General features: G+C 40.9%; 1 protein-coding gene across 1 annotated transcript in view; it reads left to right on the forward strand.

Annotated features, from left to right (window-relative positions):
• Positions 1-15,341, forward strand: part of igsf9a (immunoglobulin superfamily, member 9a) — an 80,866-nt gene that overhangs the window by 27,118 nt on the left and 38,407 nt on the right. Inside the window, 4 exon segments of the mRNA XM_039780455.1 lie at positions 6,026-6,172; positions 9,300-9,448; positions 11,645-11,756; positions 14,975-15,116. Of these exon segments, the coding sequence (XP_039636389.1) occupies positions 6,026-6,172; positions 9,300-9,448; positions 11,645-11,756; positions 14,975-15,116 (550 nt within the window).

Raw genomic sequence — 15,341 nt, forward strand, 5'->3', positions numbered from 1 at the left:
TGGTTCATATTTGCCATTTACCCCTGTGAGATCACATTTATGGTCATATGATCATTTTCGTTTTTTGTGAGAAAACGAGGAGATTCAATTATAAAAAAAAAAAAAAAAAATAATATAGAAACACGATTTTTTTTGAAATGTAACAATTTTGTTACTGTGTGGGAATAGCAGGTGCAGAAAGACAACACACACACACACACACACACACACACACACACACACACACACACACACACACACACACACACACACACACACACACAGCAGGCCCAGTTAGGAGGAGGACACAGTTAAGTTTCATAGCACCTACAATTATTACACTCGGGTCCAGTAGACCCGAACACCTCATATGTAATAGTTATGTGTAGGGGGGAGGGCGGGGGGTGTACCTCGTGCAGTCATTGAAAATAAGTTATTTTTTATGTTCTTCACAGAAAATGAGCCAAGGCCAATGAGTTTTAGGTAGAATAAATAATAAATAGCATAATGTTTCTTTTAGCAAACATTGAAAACTGGTCCCACAGACCCGAACACCACAAATACATAGATTTATTTGTTGGATATAAATATCCATTGTTATAATTCATGGATAGACCTAATTGATTGTTACGAAAAATAACAGTGTGCTCACATGCAGGCTGTGTGCTATGTATCCAGAGTACTTTATCCATGTGATATTTGGTGTTACCGTTGGAGGTCACTAAAATGCAGTCTACAAAACCGTGGGAGCGTTGCGCACGATCACACGTGTGGTCAATAGGTTGCGGAAAACTGGGCACATTTTTACGCATTGGAAATTCTTTATAAATCCTGACTTTTACGCAACTTTTTCTTGTGTAACAGGTTTTATAAATGTGGCCCCTGGTATGTGTTCAAAGATCATGCGTATTTTCTTGTGGTAGACTTCTGGCGCTGATAGGATCCCGTATGGTAGACGTAAAAACCTGTACTTCCCTCCGGCGTGTTGAAAGTACATAGCATTGAGCCCTCCTCGTCTAGTTTCATTTGCCAGAACCCTGACGACGCGTCCAGTTTACTAAACCACTTGGCTCCACCAAACTGTGCCATGATCTCGTCCCTTGTCGGCAACTTAAAGTGTTCCCGCTTGACTGCTTTGTTTAGATCCCTTGGATCCAAACAGGTTCTCAGCTTTCCGTTGGGCTTTTCCACAGCGACCAGTACCAGTACCCATGCTGTAGGTTCATTGATTTTCTTTATCACTCCTAATTTCTCCATTCTATTAAACTCCTCTGTGAGTTTTCCCCTCAGCTTGAATGGTATTTTTCTGCATTGATGAACTACTGGAGTCACATTCTCCTCAACTTGTATTTTGTCCTCCCCTGGTAGAAACAGTCACTGTATTCCTTCATGAGTGAATCGTGATCGTTAGCAGGTTGGGATGAGACTGCAAAAAGTCATTTTACAAGGTTCAGCCGTTCGCATGCTTGTAATCCCAATATTGGCTCGTAAATCATATCAACTATCCACAGCATTTCTTTATTTGGAATGTTGCAATGCCAGCCTCCTTTGACTGGCACTTTTTCTCCTGTGTAGCCACTCACTTTTGTTTTCACAGGGAATATTTTGCTCTTCACTGTGAGTGTTTCTTATACTCATCCACAGAGGATCCCGTGTCCAGTTTGAATGGGATGATAGTCCTGTTAACAGTCAATGGCACTATCCATTCTTCCTTTTTTAGCCTCATTTATATGCACAGCATCCACAAAGGGCTCCTCAGGTTCCTCTTCAACTGCATGCACCTTCTTTTTCTTAAAGGCCTCCGCTTTGCAGCATTTTGAGAAGTGGTTATTTTTCCCGCAGGTATGACACTGCTGGACATATGCTGGACACGACCTTGGTTTGTGGCAATCACATTTCCACACATAAAGTCTGTTTTAGTCTCTCTTTGTGACTTGTATTTATTTGGGCGTTTAAAGCGCTGTTCTCCCATGGCCGCGGGAACTAGGGTGTGCGGATTGTGCTGCAGCACCCCCTTAGCGAAAGGTAGACAAACTACAACCATAATTAAAAAATTGCATACATTTATTTTAATGAATTGATTATTTATATTAACCTATTCCCTTTCATTACAATAACATGTCATTTGATTTAAAAATTTGGTTGGTAAGGGATAAACGCATAATTGGATCAGAATGAATCTGCCAATTTTGCCAAGAGCGAGGTGAGCCGCGCGCCTCTGACAGTCATTCATGAGTGAAGATAGTTGTGGAAACTTTCCCGTCGGGTCAACCGTACACAAGTTAGCATGCGTATAACATGGCACGAAAGCGCATTTTGGATTTCTTCGTAGCTTTGTCCCTATATCCTGCGTTACCCGTGTCTAGTTTTGCCCTGTCTTGGATTTTGGATTTCATTCTTGTTTTTGTTTTTCCGCTTGTGGAGCGTTGTGATGGATAGTGTGGTGTGTGGTGGTGGACTTTGGCTGAAAATGCCACTCTCGAAAATTTGTCAGCACCCCCAACTGAAAATATGTTCCCGCTGTGTTCTCCTGTCTTTGTAGCATGCACTACTGTCTCTTCCTTGCACGACTCCTTGGCTTGAGCACATGTGGTTTCTGCTGCTCTGCACTGTTTTGTTTAATGACAGGTCTTGCTCCTGCAGTAGTCTTTCTCTGGGTCCATTATCAGCTATGCCACAGACGATTTTATCTCTGATTAGCGAGTCTCTCAAATTTCCAAATTCACGTCTTACTCAGCGTGTGCAGCTTAGCTAAATACTGATCAAAACCTAAAATCTATCTATCTATCTATCTATCTATCTATCTATCTATCTATCTATCTATCTATCTATCTATCTATCTATCTATCTATCTATCTATCGCATCCTCACCTATGACGTGCAGAAAGATTGACCCTTTTATCTTGTCGTCTTCCTCACCACATCCACTTAGAGCCATATATATGTTGAATCTCTGCTTAAACCTTTTCCAGTTGTCAGCCAGATTTCCCGTTAGCTGCATAGGTGTCGGTCGACTTAGCTTATCCATGTTTTTTTTCTCTCCGCTTGATGAGCGATCACCCGTTGCTAGCGTTAGCCTCTTTTGCTAAGAACTCCGCTTCTTCTTGCAGCGACAATCCCTCTTCTGACACCATGTTACGTTTGTTCCTTATGTACGACAAACTGGGCGCGGCAGCATGCTTACTTATGAGAACTCTTTATTACTTTAACAGCCTCGTCAACACATGTAGGCTACCCACTCGTCGTGCCAAACACTGTTCACTTCCTGTGCATTCTAAGACTTCTGGGTAATTTAGTACAATAAACCTTTTATCAACGCAGAATGGGTGACAGCTTTCTTTTTTATACCCAAAATTAGTTTTAAGATGTGTTTTTCAAAGATTCAGTAAAGGATCTCCTTTCAAAATGCTGTCAAATGACTTCACACACAGGTTAGAAATTCACATTTCAGTTGAATGCAGATTAGTTTTAATTTTCTTTTTGAAAGGAAGATGATGACCCCCGCATTTAATATTCTAATATACTTCAAAACCAGCAGAGTCTGCAGACTGAAGCTTTTCATTTGTAAAGAGTTGTATTTCGTCTCAGCGCTGAATGGTTTTGTGTTTCTCTGTCACCTGAGAGTGTATTGAGGTACAACGCCTTTTTGTGTGTGTGTGTGTGTGTGTGTGTGTGGGGATGTGTGTGTGTGTGTGGGGATGTGTGTGTGTGTTGTTGGGGGGATGTGTGTGTGTGGGGGATGTGTGTGTGTGTGTGTGTGTCAATGTGGGTGTGTGTGTGTGTGTGTGTGTGTGTGTGTCAATGTGGATGTGTGTGTGTGAGAATTAAATTATATTGTTTAGCGTGGACTGTTCCAAAAGTGAGTGGCAGAGGAGGAGTGTGTTATTGGTGGGGGTGGGGCTTCTATCTTCTACCTATTGTCGGTATGTTTTTCACCCCTATTTGGTTACCTGCGTCATCATATATGGAACGGTTCTAGTCTCTGTTTCAGCAGAGCTTTTTGTTATTTTACAACATTTTGAAGCAGCACATCTGTTAGGGTGTTTGATAACTTAGGTTGGAGAAAATCAAGCGTAGGAGAGTAATTGTTTTGTATTTAAACTCTCAATGGCAATAACTATTTCTACAGGGGTCCTCAGATCAGTTTTATTAAATACAAATACACTATTTGGCTAAAACCACCTCATTACAAAACCATGGCCATTAACATGCTGCTATTAAAGCCTCCACTTGTTTTGCAGAGGTTGTGAGGTCCAACACTGATGTGCAAATGATATGTGGAAATAAACGATACAAGGGTGAATTTAAAATCAACTAAATACATAAATGGAAATACAATACTAGTTAGTAATACCATTTGCAGTGCTGCAACAAATTCTGCAATACATTACAATCAATATTGCAAACAAAAACAACATACAACATAGGGCTGCTCGATTATGGAAAGAAAAATAATAATCACGATTATTTAACACGATTATTCATTGACTTTTTGAAAGATGTTGCATTTATTGAACTTAAAAAAAGTGAAACGGTTAAACAAATCAAAAGTGAAAACACCTTGAACTGTGAAATTTACCTTTAATACTTTCCCGTTTTGAACTTTCTTTTTTCATTCAGAACACAAGATCAAATAAGAGTTTACTTGCCAAATGTGCAAAATAATGGTTTTGAATGATTACATTGTGTTTGTGATCGTTAGGAGCAATTTGATTAATTGATTAAGGGAAAAAATATAAATTATTCCAAGAACTACCGCTCTATTTTTATGATTTTTGACTAGGAGTGAGTTTGGATTGAAAGAGAATAGGGAAACAGTGTTTTACTTACAGCAACAATTCAAAGCTACATTTGCATAAGTTAACTACAATCGTGAGTTGTTTGAACACCGAGGAACACGGCGAAGCATGTGTTGAATGCATGTATGCACTTGTTTCTACACTCTTAGGCATGCACAGCGCAAACACAGAGACGTAGACAGATACATAATCTAAATTTCCCTGTTTCTTTCTCTGCTCTCCCTCTCCCACTCAATATACATCGCATTCAAGCCACTCGCAATCATGCATTTTTCATGTGGCAGCAGTTATGGCGTTGGGTCCTGCTCTGTAGTTCACCTCCACCCTTCTTTATCAGACGACTCCCAGTCACGTTTTCCACACCATCCCTGCCTCAGCACAACCTTTTTTTCTGAGGTGCTATACTGACCTATATCACACTGAGCCAGTAAACATGAGAAGGGGAGGGGGAGGGGGGGGGAACTGCCAGGGGTCAAAGTTTGGATTTTGAAATGCACTAATCCCCCCCCGAATGTTTGCTGATGTGTTTTTAGCTCTACTTTAACCCTCCCTTCCCTCTTCTCCCCTGTGGATTTAGTCCCCTTTGGCAGCTTGGAAAGTAAATAAGGTGTGTTATCGCTGCCAACATACCTAACTCCAACTTCCTGGTTCGTTTTGACTGTCCCACCCTGCCACAGTCACCAGAAATCAGAGCCTCTGTTAATAATTACCATCGCCACACATCCCGTCATCCCAGTGGCACTGAGGCTTCCACGCTGCACTGTGTTTGCCGTCTTCCTGTTTTTATTTCTGGGATGGTGCAGAGAGAAGATTGTGTGCCCTCAATAATGCTTTCATTGACAGTTTCTCTTCAGCCAGGCTGTTCCGTGCTGTTAGGTCGCTGCACAATTGCCTGTCTGATAAAGTTTGAAAAACTCGAAGGACAGCAGAAAGATGTGGGCTGCAGACTGGGACAGATAAAGAGTTGATGCTGCGAGCTGCGCTTCAGCTCGAGGGAGCCGTCACCTGGCAACCAGGAGATCACATTTCGTGTGTGTGTGTGTGTGTGTGCGCGCATGCGCTAGGTGTTTGTGTGTGCGACAAACCTTCAGGCACGTTTGAGGACCGTGTTCTTTTCCAGTATAACGAAGATTCACACAGCCCAGGCTTAGGAGATGACAAGTGAAATCATCATCATGTGCAGTTGGTCTGTCTCGTGGCCTTCACGCCTGTCCCCTCACCTGTTTACCTGCACTGTGTTTTTGCAGGGCGGGTGTCTCTGGTACGAATCACTGACCTGAGGCTGGGCGACCTGCAGCTGGGTGACCAGGGCTTGTACGAGTGTCGAATCCTCTTACTGGATGAACCCACGGATGAGCTGCAAAATGGCACCTGGACTCAGCTTTCTGTAACCGGTGAGGGTGTGTGTGTGTGTGTGTGTGTGCACGCGTGTGTGTGGGTGGGTGTTTGCGTGCGTGCGTGCATGCATGCGTGGGTGTTGTTTTTTCTCTTGCTTCATAGGACAAAATCAAGGATCCCAATGTAAACAAAGCACGAAACCTGTTGGAACAATAAATCACATTTGGTCTGGATATAGAAGATGGCCATTGCCTGTGCCAATCAAAACGCAGGAAGTCAGAATTGATCACTTACTCTTCAGTGGTAATTCAACTACAAACAACAGAGAAAGGCCAGCCTCAAGTAGGCATGTGTATAGGGCTGGGTATTGAACCTCAATACCTTTTGCTACAAACTGAAATATGTCTGTAACACAAAGTATAAAAAACGGCTGCTTGTTTCTAGACAAAATTTATTATATGAGAAGTTTGGCAAAAACAAGGCCTTTTTAGAAAAGAAATGCTTAATTTGTATTCGGTCGCACCTTTCAATTAAATATACTTGTAATTTATAGGTTCAAAAATGTTATCGAATGGGCCCTTTACGTGTAAATGAAACTTGAATTCTCCTCTATTTTGGTGTAAGGAAATATAAACTATAAATATACTGACATTTTCCATCTTTCAAAAGAATATAATACATTTTCTATATGTATTTGTGGAAACATTGTCTAAGCTGCAAGCCTCTGGGTGGGTGTTTCCCATGGCAGTCGCTTGACTGACACTTAAGGCCCGGTGTTGCTAGGAGACCCACTGTCGGCTCCTAATGTGCGCCACTGGCTAAAGCACGTCATAGCGCTGTAGCCTACGCTGCTATCCGTTTCATACATGTAGTGTTATTTCAACACCTGCTGAGTCATCGGCAGCTCACACACAACGTTGTGTTCTTCCCACTTTCTAGAAAGGAAAGTGGGGTTTAGTTAGCGTTATCTGTAGGTCTTTCACGGGCCCCTTTGTGATGATGGCAAGACTCCTTAAAAGTCTTTATTGTCCAGTTCAGAGTCCAGCACAGGGTCAAGTACCCGCTGGTAAAAAATATATATATATTCATATAATATCACGAGCATGAGTAAATGCCTAAATGACATGACTAAATGCCTGCGGGCAGCAGGTGACAACAAAAATATGTTTTGTTTTTTCTGAAGAATTCAGAAATAAAAATGATTGTTTATTATTATTCTCAAACAAACTGGCACAAGACTTGATTGACATTGGTGGCAGTTTGGATGCTCAGCAGCTTCCGCCTGATCCAACAACTAAATTACACAGAGTGACAAAATATGTGGAGGACGTTTTGATAAAACATCATTCCGGTGCTGAGCATGCAGCGGACTGATAGCAACGGGGCAGTTGGTTGAGATTAGCGGACAGATGATCACCGCCAAATCAGTTATCTTTGTGTCAGTTTGCGCTGCTTCAAAAACTTCACGGGTGACTGGTCCGGCCGCGATACTTATATTAACAGGTCGGGTCCAAATTTGACTTTGAGATGATTGAGGGTAACAGGCCTGTTCTAGTACTGGGCTTTAAAGGGTTTGGGTGGGTGTGGGTTTTAGCAAAACTGGACCCGTGCAAGACTCTGATCCAGTTATCATGTAGTAAGATCCTATATTTCAGTTTGTCACTTCCTATACAATGACATGATTTTAGCAACTGTCCATATCTGGGCCAAATAATGCAAATCTCTGTGTTCTCAATACATGCGGATGTTCTGTTTTTCAGCCTCATTATGCCGTTAACTTATTGAACTAAAACTCCTCCATACCATCTTCCCCACATCTTGTCTTCCATTACATTTTACCTGTAAAGCACTGCCTGTTTGCTATATTTATAGCCTTGCCTAACCCTTGTTTTAAACTTAAACTTTTTCAAAAACCTCTATTTCTAAACTGTTTTTTTTTTTTGTCAAACTTTCTAAACAGATCAGGGGATTTGGATAACTTGTGACTTTCTTCACACACTAGAGTTATCATTATACATATTGATGGTTTTGAATAATAAATCTAAGTATGAAATACGAATCATTATTCTTTTGTGCTTTGAAGTTCATCCGTATTTGGGAAAACCTTTGCCATGACTCTACGCACAGACATACAGAACAAAGTATCAGTGCACGCTGCAGATCAAAGCGAGGCGAGACACTTTCCCAGATTTAGTCACAGAGCCGGTCTAGAGATAAGAATTATAATAGATGATGACTGTGTACTTGAGGCCTTGGATGTAACATCACTGACGTACCCTGCAGGTACGCTCTTCACATGCTGTTGTTCGCACTGTTGTACCTCAACATAAGGCATAGTCAGTGGCCTCCACAGGCTGGAAATACAGAGCTCAAAGAACCAGTTCTGTTTACATGCAAAAGCTCATTTATCAGGGACTAGAGAGAGTAAATGGCTATTTGGCAGGTCTTTTTCTAATTATAGACCAGAGTTTCGCCAGGTCCCTCCTGTGTACAGACAATAAACAAACCTCTCAACCTGTAATCCTCTAAAGTTCTCTGGATATTTATTTTACAAAAGTACAATAAGGGTATGAGTCCCAGGAAATTGTAATAAAATGATGAAGTTGCAAGTTTATGTTTGGAGTTAGACGTCAAAAGAAAAGGCTGTCTGTATGTGCTCTGATGGGATCTGAGACTTTAAGTGGCAGCAAAACATTCATGCTAGCAGATCTAAAAAACAGCGTAAGTGACATTTTCACCGCGGTATGTAAAATAACAATGGAACTTGGTGTCAGTAAACTGAACACAGGCTGATGCTGTTTAACAAACAAGGCCGAGCTGCTGTCATACTGCGTATAAGTTGCTAAAAAAGAAATGTGACGAGGGAGACAAAAGACTTATTGTCTGGCAGTCTGGCTTTTCTCTTTGCAGTTGTTCTCTTATTGCTGCTGCTTTGAAGACTGTGTGGATCTTGCTTTAGATTTCTCTTTTGCTGTAGACCGTGTCCATATCTGACATCAGATCTTATTCACCTAAATTGACCTCTATTTCAAGAACCACATTTTTTTTTTTTTTTTTAGTTAGGTGTATTGTTCTAGAAACTTGTGTGTTGTGTATCTTACCCTGTAGGTAGTTTCCTCCATATATAGATATGGAATAGATGCATTTTGAGTTAAATGTTTACCTTAAGGTTTTGTTCCATAGCTCCACCCACCTTCACACAAGCCCCGCCTGCTGTAATGGAGGCTCTGGTTGGAAGTCACCTCTCTCTTGCCTGTGTTGCTAATGGCAACCCTACTCCAACCATCACCTGGCTAAAAGATGGCAGTGTAATTCAAAGAATAAATTATCAGGTATGTTTATACAATTGTGTGTGTCTGTCTCTCTCTCTCTCTCTCTCTTTTTTTTTTTTTTTTTTTTTTTTTTTTTTTTTTTTTTTTTTTTTTTCTTCTGTGTCTGTGTCTCTGTCTCTCTCTGTCTCTCCACACCAGAGTTCCACTTGGGGTGCTCACAATGAATGGGACTCTATGGAGCTATACCCCTCAAAATCCACTTTTCTCAGGATAACCTTTTTTGTCCGGTAATTTCAATGTTGCATTCGGAAGGGGAGGCTAAGATAATACACACTGCTGGTTGTTACATTTGTGTTTAAAAGTGGCTTTTTTTGTTCTAAAAAGCCTTTTTAAAATGTCAGTACAGACGTCCTACACGTCATACGGCCGGAGATGCTGCTTTACGGCAAGCTCTGAGTCGCTTCCTTTTTCTCTCGCGAGGCATCGACAGCACAGCTGACAGGTTAGGCTCTCACTGTCAGTACACGTGCAACAAGGCGATTGCTAATGTTTTAAAGGCCACGCCGAAATATTCACTCTGACATGCTGGTTCCGCTTCAGATGTCGTCAAGCGGGATCTCTGGTCGTAATCAGTCCTTCACTGACCAATCAGCATTCATTAGCAGAATGCTAGCGTGTTGTGGGCAACAACGACGTAACCTGTAAGAAATCCAACGGACATTAGTACTCGTTTATTCAATTTTCAACCTATAATCCATGTTGAACTTGCAAAAACTACAATCTGAGATTTCTCGACAGTCAGGCGAAAGAGACAGATTTAGCCGTCTAGCTCCATAGAGTCCCATTCATTTTGCACTCGCCTGCGATCACCCCCAGTAGAACTCTGGAACTGCAACCAAACTCTGTACAATGGGGCTGAATAGGGAGTGGAAAGGATTTCTGTAGACGGGCTTTGCTACCTACCTACCTACCACAAAACTCAAAACAGTCATCACTTGTAACACAGACTGTCAAATGTTCAAAACATTGCATTGTGCATTCATATCTTTAAATAAATCTTGCACTTGCACAATCATTGGTTCAAAAAACTAATCGATTGTGAAATACCATTGAAACGTTAATTTAGATCACCCACACACAAGCTACCCATAGATTCACTGTGTCATTGTTCGTACAATCATTAAATATTGTAGTACAAAATAGGTGATATAAATGGATAGATAGATAGATAGATAGATAGATAGATAGATAGATAGATAGATAGATAGATAGATAGATAGATAGATATAATCATCAGTAATGAGTTGGCAGAATTGGACAAGCAGTTCCAAGGGCCTGCATCGATACAGTGCAGTACTGTCAATACTGTAAATAGTCTGAAAAGGTGGTACATGGGACCATAGAAACAGTAGTACATTACAGTAAAGAATGATGAAATATTACATCCATAGATAATGTAGTCTAATTGGTTCATGCTCCACGCTAATTGGTGACAATGAATCTCGTTATCTTGAAACTTTCATGATCTAAACATGGTATATTGTTTGTCTGTTTCCATACAACTATGCATTAAGAGTAATGCAACAGTTACTTATCATTTTGAGCAGTTGTATCAATTGATAGTTAGATGATTGTAATGAAATGAATAGACAATCATCTGAAATGTAATGTGTGAATTGCCTTTTGAAATAGTAGTACTTTGATGTTAAGTTGTGTCAAATTGAACAGGTGATTTTTGTTAAATGCACAAATGATCTTAGGTTTATGTGTATTGTATCCAAGCAATTGAAAAAAGTGTTTTTAAAAATTTTGATCATTTATTTTTTTTTTTTTTTTTTGAAATATTGAATAACTTGAACAGTTATTTAAATAAAGTGTAGAGTGGAAATCAGTGGAACTGCTACAGTAACGACTCATAGAAATCTGAAATGTGACAAGAACCCCCAACTACAAACTGCGTTTCATAAGGGGCCACGACCTCAAAACGTCAGAAAACAGTGGTTTAATCTGTAACAATAAACATTTAAAATCTTAATCTGCAAATGAATATGTAACTGTAGTAGTACAAGTACTTTGAAATTGTACTTTAGTTTAGGAGTTACATTCCACATCTATTTATCTACCACTCTGTATCTATTACATGTACGGTATACTGTATGTGCACCTGTCTGTCTATATATTCTATACCTATCTATTGATCTCTATGTATTATTTGCATCCATTCACCTCTCACTTGATCCGACATATATTTACCAGGAAGGAGCGTTATCTCTGCGAGCAGTGAGCATGCAGTCAGCAGGACAGTACACCTGCCACGCTTCCAATTCTGAGGGAAACGTGACCCGCGTAACCAAAGTGAAGATCAAAGGTCAGTTTCTGTCTTTCTGTCTGTCTGTATTTCGGTCTGTCTGTTTGTCTCTTTTTGCGTGACTGTGTGCCAGTTCTTTCAGCCTCTGTGATGTCTGTGTGCCTGACTGGCTGGGAGCCACCGAAATTTACATTTCTGTTTCTCGTTATTGCATCATTTGACAGAGTGGTAACAGAAACTCAAACTGAATTGAACTCTTATTCTGTGCCTGTGTAGCTAATATTGCTATCATGATATCAAACAGGACTTCCTCTGGGAATTTTGGGAGTTTCTTTGTCGTGATATAGCCTTGTGTTTTTTTTCTCGATTTGAAGGCTGCGTTTCAGAGACGTGACAATTTTTTTGAGCTTGTCAGGCTATTGTAGCTGCGTGAAATGAAATATATCTGGCACAAATTTTCTAAAAATGTTCCTGTTTGAATAAAAAAAAAAAAAAAAAGATTTCTCTTGAGGTATGAGGTCAAAAATATATAACATGAGTTGTAATGTTTTCAAAATGGACAGATTCCCAGAAGGTTTCAGGCTACAGATTTACAAAGGTAACTCTCCAATGTAAGGACAAATACATGTAGAACATGTAAATATGCTACTGTGTATCATAGGATTACACCGACACAGCACTGCATAATACATTGTGGAATTTATTTCTGTATTCTTCCTGTACTCCTACTCTTACACCTACTGTTGATGTTCCTCGGAGAACCAGCAGCGTGGCGCATGGGGACTTATTTTTTGTTTTTGGCATAATGTCTCCCTGTGGTTTCACTTCATTTTGGAATGGCAGCGGTGGCATTTTAAATAATAATCATCATGAGCACATACTGCCTTTTAATACTGTTCAGTCTTAGTCACATTATCCGAGCTTTGGCTGTGTTTATGTGCAGCGTTGCCACATGTATGGATTACAGGAGACTAATAGCTGATCTGGATGAAGTCGGCCTAAAAGCCTTAAGTAACCTCTAAACTGTCAGTCATGCATGTATCCATCCAGCATTTTTTTTTTAAGGTTATAAATCGAATCCGTAACAACTGCTGCGGAGATCATGTGGTTATTTATACATGGGACATGTGGTATGTATGTCACGGCGCCTTTATTAGCTCTTTGCAAATAGCACACGTGTTTGTGTTTGGCACGCTAGAGGGAAGAGATACATTTTAGCACCACGTTGTAGTAGCTGTATGCGATTAGTTTCCAAGGAGATTACATTGGTTTATTTGACAGCACAGACTCAAGGAAAGTGTCATATTACTACATTATTATTTTCTTTGTTTTGTTTTTGAAAAGGTTTTCTTTGACAGCTTTTCTCCGTTGCAAGTATTGTCAAATGAAAATCCGGATTCTCAACACGGTGTGCAATTTTCACATCCACAGCTCATTGTCTCACACAGTGTGCTTTTTCTTGTTGCCTAACCCAGTGAGGCACTGGCTTCCTCGGTTTGTGTTGCTCCCAACGCTCATGTATCAACATGCTCATTGTGTACATCCTCACGTGCAAAATTATTGCACAGAATCATCATAACCTTTCAAACATAGATGTTTCCCAGTTATATTTTTTTTTTTTTTTCATTTTGGCTTATTTAAAAGCCACAAGAACTTATAACAAGTGAATTTTCAGAATGTGTTCATCCTCAAGCTTCAGTGCGACTTATCGCATTTACCTGTGTGGCGGGTAACATGGCATTCACACCAAACAGCTATCTGGCGATTTACCCCCCCCCCCCAAGAAAGCACAAGTAGAAATCGTTTATAGATTTCGACATTTTCGACAGCACTTGAAGGCAGCTTCCTTTTAGAGAGAGAGAGAGAGAGAGAGAGAGAGAGAGAGAGAGAGAGAGAGAGAGAGAGAGAGAGAGAGAGAGAGAGAGAGAGAGAGAGAGAGAGAGAGAGAGAGAGAGAGAGAGAGAGAGAGAGAGAGAGAGAGAGAGAGAGAGAGAGAGAGAGAGAGAGATATCTGATTCGCCGGTTACATGATTGGCCACCACACCATGTTGTGGGGTTGCATTAGTCCAAAAGTTGAGTCTGTCTCTACCCTCATTCAAAATGAATTGAAAGACCTGTGGCCGGGTTAGCTCAGTTGGTAGAGCAGGCGCACATATATAGAGGTTTACTCCTCGACAGCAGCGGCTGCGGGTTCGACTCCGACCTGCGGTCTTTTGCTGCATGTCATTCCCCCTCTCTCTCTCTCTCTCTCTCTCTCCTCTTTCATGTCTTCATCTGTCCTGTGAAAATGAAGGCCTAAAAATTATCTTAAATAAATACCTGACCTAAAGACCTGCGTTTTTGTCAGACAGCCGACGCAGGCAGTCTGAACGCGAAAGTCTGGCTTCCATCACATTTCACACAGCGGTGGTATAGCAATCGCAAGGTTCATGGTTTGAGCCCCGGCTCTTCCAGAGAGAGTTCCAACGTGTCCTTAAGGCCAAACGCTGAACCCCTAACCGCTGGCTCCTGATGAGCAGGTTTACACGCCAACATCTGCCATCCGTGCATAAATGTGCGCGAATGGGTGGATGCGAGTGCTCGGGAGTCTATAAAATCACATTTAGTCCATTTACCATCCATTTAATGAGTACGATGTTAGAGATTAAGCTGGATGAATTAATGTCTTGTGTTTGTAAGAATGGATTGCGAGCCTTTCAACATCTTTCCCCAGCTCTCACCAAGATCTTCTTCCTATTTCTTCTTGATGGCTAAATGGCCATGAGCCCCATTTCTGTTAACTGCATATAATATATGCAGTAGGGGCAAGGTAAAATCGTTTATATTCAGTTGCGTGTAGAAGATATTGGACTCTATTATTGGGTTTACGGTGTTGAAGTCTCAACCAGAAATGACAAAGAAAAACAATTTTAGTGTTTTCTGCCACACTGAGCCAGTTCCTCAGACATTAGACTGAAGCAACGATAATGGGACTAACATTGTGAAGGCAGTAATGCGCTCAAAAATAAGGTTATTTAGTTCTGACACGAGTGAAATGTTTTTGAGTGAGTGACCATCTGTTGCACGGAAAATACGGTGTTCTCTGCATGTAAAATAGTGATTGCTCCGGATGCTTTCTGAACTGCAACAGTGTTTCAGATAAAGGGCTTTTAGAGAAATATTTCAGCTATTATTTTTGACATTTTAGAGACCGAATGATTAAAAAAATAATCGATAGATTGCAGCTGTTTTTGTAAATTTTTGTGACCCATGTCCTTTTGTAACCTGCCTCCCACTAGGTCCGCCTGTTATCGTCGTCCCTCCCAAAAGCACGTCTCTCAACAAGTCCCAGAATGCACTTCTCCAGTGCCAGGCGGTGGCTGACCCCCCCAACATGACCTATGTGTGGCAGAAAGGTGGAGAGAACGTCCATCACATAGAGTGAGTGCAATCGTTACTCTTTGTTCCTGAGCAGTCCATTTTCACCCCTTTGATGTTTTATGCAGTGCATTTCAGCAGGTGGAGCGAAAAATGATTGAGAACGGTACCTTTTGTGGGGCTTCTTTTTTAAAGTTGGAGGAGCACAGGAGTGGCTGTTACATCTCTGTTAAAATCTGGCTTTGAGCTTTAATGGAAGATTGCAAAACAAAATGGTACAGAGACAAA

This window comes from Perca fluviatilis, chromosome 17 (genome assembly GCF_010015445.1).
Source record: "Perca fluviatilis chromosome 17, GENO_Pfluv_1.0, whole genome shotgun sequence".
Taxonomy (NCBI): Eukaryota; Metazoa; Chordata; class Actinopteri; order Perciformes; family Percidae; genus Perca; species Perca fluviatilis.